This window comes from Benincasa hispida, chromosome 10, assembly GCF_027475165.1.
Source record: "Benincasa hispida cultivar pf3 chromosome 10, pf3_genome.v1.1, whole genome shotgun sequence".
Taxonomy (NCBI): domain Eukaryota; kingdom Viridiplantae; phylum Streptophyta; class Magnoliopsida; order Cucurbitales; family Cucurbitaceae; genus Benincasa; species Benincasa hispida.
This window is the reverse complement of record NC_143487.1, coordinates 58,206,703-58,212,710: the sequence shown is the minus strand read 5'-3', so window position 1 is coordinate 58,212,710 and position 6,008 is coordinate 58,206,703. Positions and strand designations below refer to the sequence as shown.

General features: G+C 36.7%; 1 protein-coding gene across 1 annotated transcript; it reads right to left on the bottom strand.

The window, feature by feature from the left end:
• Positions 1 to 3,796: 3,796 nt before the first annotated feature.
• On the bottom strand, positions 3,797 to 5,251 carry LOC120089156 (uncharacterized). The gene is made up of 5 exons (XM_090306432.1): positions 5,066 to 5,251; positions 4,903 to 4,986; positions 4,611 to 4,737; positions 4,021 to 4,382; positions 3,797 to 3,898 (listed from the first exon to the last, which is right to left on the bottom strand). The coding sequence occupies exons 1-5, from the start codon at positions 5,249 to 5,251 to the stop codon at positions 3,797 to 3,799; spliced, it is 861 nt and encodes a 286-aa protein (XP_090162558.1).
• Between the last annotated feature and the right edge of the window lie 757 nt (positions 5,252 to 6,008).

Below are 6,008 nucleotides of genomic sequence, written 5' to 3'. Positions count from 1 at the left end.
GGATATTCCATAAATAGTCGAGCCTTACTGTGTCTACAACAAACAAACTCGTATTGTCATGGAGTCTATTAATGCTGTGATCGATGATGATGCAGTCTGTTTCGATTCTACGTCTATGGAAGAAAAAGATTCTAACGCTACTCCATTTGTCCATTATGATGTTCCTAACATCTCGTCTGACATGCCTTCAGATATGAATTTGGAAATCCCTATAGAGGTAAACCAGAATGCTTCTTGATAAAAATAAAAATAGAAGAAGAGAAACACAAGATTGATTTACGTGGAAAACCCTAGGTTAGAGAGAAAAAACCACGATTGAATCTTATTATTAAGTTACACTAAAATACAGAAAGACTACTCAAATAAATAGACAGATAGGAAGCCCTAGGCCCATAAGTAAATTACAAATAAACCCTTAGGGCAAACAAACCCTTTTTCGACACTCCCTCTCAAGTTGGGGTGTAAATATCGATCAGACCCAATTTGCTGACACAGTAATCAAAACTCTATCTTAACAACCCCTCTGTAAGGACATCTGCAATCTGCTGATTTGAAGGGATGTAGGGAATATGTATGCTCTTATTGTCCAATCTTTCTTTAATGAAATGTCTGTCAATCTCGACGTGTTTAGTCCTATCATGCTGGACCGGATTGTTTGCAATACTTACTGCTGCTTTATTGTCGCAAAACAACTTCATTGGAAGCTCACTATCTTGTCGAAGATCTGTTAATACTTTCTTCAACTAGATCTCTTCACATATCCCCAAATACATGGCCCTGTATTTGGCTTCTGCACTACTCCTCGCAAGAAATCATCCTGCTAGTAACATAATTGGTGATCTTGAAGGAGTGACAACCAGAAGGAAAGATAAACTCAATTATCTTGAAATGATCGGTAGTATTTGATTCACTTCCACTATTGAACCAAGAAATGTCAAAAAAAAACTCTTGACTATGAATTTTGGGTCAATGCTATGCAAGAAGAACTTGAGCAATTTCTGAGAAATGATGTCTGGACTCTTATTCCTAGGCCTGAATCTTTGAATGTAATTGGCATAAAATGGATTTTCAAGAGCAAGACTAATGAGAATGAAAATATCATAAAAAATAAAGCCAGATTAGTGGCTTAGTGGTATACTAAAAAGGAAGACATGAATTTTGATAAAACCTTCGCCCTTATTGCAAGATTTGAAGCTATCAGACTCTTACTCGGTATTTTTTATCTTTTGAAATTCCAACTATATCAAATGGATGTGAAGAGTGCCTTCCTAAACAAATTTCTAAATGAGGAAGTGTATGTTGCATAGCCTAAAGGATTTGTAGAACCTTCTCACCCTATTCATGTATATCAACTCAAAAGGGCCATTCATGGCCTTAAACAAGCACTAAGAGCCTGATATGATTGTTTAATGCAATTTCTTGTCAAGAATGGGTACAGTTGAGGAAGAGTTGATAAAACTCTTTTTGTTAAAAAATCTCGCGAGAATTTTGTGATTATCTAAATTTATGTTGACGATTGGCGACATTGTTTTTGAAGGGATGTCACAGAAGATAGTCGAACTCTATATAAAACAAATGCAGGAAGAATTCGAGAATTAAGCATGGTAGGAGAAATATCCTATTTTTTGAGATTTCAAATAAAGCAACTGAATGGGGGAATCTTTATTTCTCAAAGCAAATATGCAAAGAATTTAGTGAAGAAATTTGGCCTTGAAAATGGCAGTGTTAAAAGAACTTCTGTTTCAACTCATGTGAAAATATCAAAAGATTCTGGTGGAACTCAAGTGGATGGGAGTATATATAGGAGAATCATTGGGAGCTTGCTCTATTTAATAGCCAGTAAACTAGACATTTCTTTTGTTGTAGGTGTGTGTGTCAGATATCAATCTTGTCCCACAAGATGTCATGCCTCTTTACTGTGACAACATAAGTGTGATTAATATATCCAAAAATCCAATTCAACATAGTCATACTAAATATATTGACATCATACACCACTGTATTCGTGACCTTGTGGAAAGTTGCATATCATATTAAAGCATGTCAACATTTAAAGTCAATTAGTAGATATCTTTACTAAGGCTTTAGATGTTGATCGATTTGAGACCCTTAGAGCAGCTTTGGGTCTTTGTGTTTTGAAGGCATAGAAATTAAATTCGTGGGACGTTCAGTTAAGGATCTCGACCTATCAAACATGCAAGCCGTTGAAGTTATTCATACAAATAACTTCCTTAACGGCATAGCAATTAAATTCATGGGACATTCTTGATGGGTTCTCAATTTCCACTACAAGAAAAACCACATTTCTTGATGCTTTAAATTTTAGATACTTGACGTTTTTATGAAAAAATGTCAAGAAATAGGTGATTTTAAAGAAAAAACGTCAAGATTTTTTTTAAAAGAAGCAGAAACTGTTGATTTTTCTAGAAAATACAGTACTTGACGTTTTAAAAATGTCAAGTTCAATTAATGATTTCTTGACATTCTTAAAACATCAAGAATACTTAAATATATAGGGCAACGTTGCAATGTTACGAATTTTGACGGAAAAATTAAAAAAAAAACGTGTGGTAAACATCTCTTTAGGGTTTAATCTATCTAAGCCCTCTCCAAACCCTCTCAAAAAATAAAAAACTGTTTCAAAAACTTGGAAATTTTGGGGTTTATTTTCTCCAAACCCTCCCTTCATTTCTCTCGCCATGAACATCCCTTCTCTTGCTTTTAAGCCCACCCTTGCCGCCAAATCGTCATCGCCAGCCTGTTGGAGACCCTTTTCTGGGCGTCATCCTGCCCTCGTCGTCTGCTCATCTACAAAGCCCACGGTGGCTGTTAGTTCATCTCTGAGTGTGCCGGACTCGGCGAGGAAGGATAGACTGAAACGAATTGGGGAGCTGAGTCAAGTATCGGGTGTGTTGGGTTGCCAGTGGGGTGATAGTAGGAGATTATTTAGCCCTCTCAAATTGGCTAGGCTTGTTCTAATGTGAAGCTCTCTCATACCTTTTCGCTCATTGATAATATCAGTTGATTTCTAAGAAATGGTCCAAATGTTCTATTTTGAATAGTAAAATAAAATCTCTTCTTACATCTTTGCATCATCTTTACAGTTGCCAATGTATTATTTCTTGAATCCCCTGTTGGAGTTGGTTTTCAATATTCAAACACATCTTCAAGTTTGGTGAATAATGGAGATAAAAGGATAGGTGATACTTAGACAACATGTTACACTTGCTTTGATTGGGCCTATTATGTCATTGCTAAGCCATCTAATTTGACTATGTTTCAATTTCTGTTGTTCTAACTAATGAGAGGGAAATGAGAAAAATGGGAAGGGTTGAATTTCATTATAGAAAACTTCATATAAATACATATCTTGAATCTAAAAATAAATTCCATAATGTTAGCATCTAATCCACTGACTCCCCAAGAATAGGAACTTAGACTGGACTATAACTAAAAATAACTTCAACTATTTCCTAGAAACTAGGAATTGACTAGACCAACTAAAAAACTAATTTGCAGTTTTGAGTTACTAACATTCTCCTCCTAACTCAAATACTGCAAACACCTAAATTGCTCCTAAGAGCTTGAAAATGACTCACACAAAATCTAGGTTTAGCAAGTATTCATCCATCTTGCTGTACCATGCCCTAAGAGCTTGCTTCATCACATAGAAAGCCTTCTTCAACAAATAAACCTTCTGCTCTTTTCCTGGTATGAAAATATAGATCTCTTCTTGAATCCGTCTTGTTGCTTAAACACCTAACTTGCTCCTAAGAGCTTGAATCTGTCTGGTTGCTCAACATAGATCTCTTCTTCTAACACTCCATTTAGGAATGCTGACTTCACATCTAGCTGATACACCTTCCATCCATGTTGGGCTGACACAGCCAGTAGTAACCTGATTATGTCCATTCTTGCAATTAGTGCAGAAGTCTCAGAAAAATCAATTCTCCAGACTTGTGCATACCCTTTTTGATGAAAATGCCCCAACCTCTTGTGTCATAACTCAGTGTCATTTACTTGACACTTGAAAGCTATCTGCTCCTCGAGTGGATCCAACGAGAAGCTCTTGTACTGCATCTTTATTTTGAACAACTCATTCCCATTGGAATCAGAAATGAGGCACTTTCTTTCTTCAAACAACACTTTGAATCCCTTCTCTACTAATTGACCAATGCTTAACAAGTTTTGATCAATTTCAGGGACAAACAACACTTCAGTAATCAACTTGGTTCCAGCACAGCTCTCTATTGACACTGTGCCCTTCCCTTTTACTTCTAGATACTCATCGTTTCCTATCTTCACCCTTGACTTGAATGACTTGTCAAGGTCCTTGAACAACTCTTTGTCACTTGTCATGTCATTGGTACACCCACTATCACCTAACCAACCATCACAATGAGTGACTGATGAGAAACAAGTAGCCACAAAGAGTTGATCTTCTTCTTGCTGTACTACAACATGTGCTCTTCCTTGCTATTGAGTTTTTGCTTCCTTACAGAATCGTTCAATGTGCCTCAATAAATGACATCTTCTACACTTCACATCTGGCCTTCTCTAGCATCTGAAGTGTGGATGATTCTACTTCCCACAGTGCTTGCATGTACTACCAACATCCTTTGGAGCAGACTCTGAGCTATTGCTGCCATTTCCCTTCTTCTCTCTTCCACCTTCTCCCTGCTGCACTCTAGCTTTCAATGCCCCTTCAATGCTTCCTTCTTGTCTTATCAACCTCCTCTACTCTTGTGCTTGCAAAGCACTAACCATTTCTATCACCTTGAGTTTTGAGAGGTTTTTAGTATTTTCTAAGGAAGCAATGGTTGCTTCATATCTCTCAGGTACTGAAACTAGAATCTTCTGAACCAATCTATTGTCAGATAAATTGGTTCCTAATGCTCTTACCTTGTTAGCAATCCCAATCAACTTATCTGAGTACTCTTTAGTGGACTCAGAATCCTTCATTTGCATTCTCTCGAATTCTCGCACCTAAGTTCAACACTTTCATGTCTTTAATCCTCTCATCACCTTCATACTCACTTTTGAGGAACTCCTAGATTTCCTTTGCCGACTTCAAAGCCATAATTTTGTTGAATATGGCAGGAGACACAGTTCCATATAGGCAAGCTCGAGCTTTTGCATTCCTGGTGACCCTCTCCTTGTGAGTCTTGATCCGATGTATTGTTGGGTTATCAGGAAGTGGAGCAATCTCATAGTCTTGCTCAATCGCTTCCCAATAATCACAACCCTCCATGTAGGCTTGCATTCTGATAGCCCATGCCTGGTAGTTTTCACCATCAAATATAGGTGGAGCCAATGAAGAAAGACTGTTTGATTCTAATTCCAAATCTAACAACTTTTACAGTTGTATCACTCAGTTTCTCTCGGAGATATTTGACTAATTCTCACTCACAGATCCTTTAAGAATTGAGGGCTCTGATACCGCTGTTGTTCTAACTAATGAGAGGGAAATGAGAAAAATAGGAAGGGTGTGAATTTCATTCTAGAAAACTCCATATAAATACATATCTTGAATCTAAAAATAGATTCCACAATATTAGCAACTAATCCTACTAACTCCACAAGAATAGAAACTTAGACTTGACTACAACTAAAAATAACTTCAACTATTTCCTAGAAACTAGGAATTGATTAGACCAACTCAAAAACTAATTTGCAATTTTGAATTACTAACGATTTCTGATTTTTAACCGAGGATTCTCTGACTTTCTTATTGAAGTGGTTCGAGCGCTTTCCCAATTCAAAGGACACAATTTTTATATTACAGGAGAGAGCTATGGGGGTAAGGAAAAAATCTTTCCTCAAATTTATGGCATAAAATAACAGTGGTTTTTATCTTCAAGTACTCGTGTAAAAATGGTTGGTTTCTCTAAGGTTGTTATCTATTCTTGCCATCTTCTTCTCTTTCCACTATTTGTAATTTGTTTTGTGTTCTCCCTAATCAGTTTTAGTTGTGTGTCTCTTTCATTTCAAATGATATGAATATGTAG

Coding starts and splice junctions, on each gene's coding strand:
- LOC120089156 (XM_090306432.1), bottom strand. CDS start 5,251: ATGGAGGGTTGTGATTATTGGGAAGCGATTGAGCAAGACTATGAGATT. Junction 4,383..4,610: donor GTCTGCTCCAAAGGATGTTG/GTAGTACATGCA, acceptor ATGGTTGGTTAG/GTGATAGTGGGTGTACCAAT. Junction 3,899..4,020: donor AGATAGCTTTCAAGTGTCAA/GTAAATGACACT, acceptor GGACATAATCAG/GTTACTACTGGCTGTGTCAG.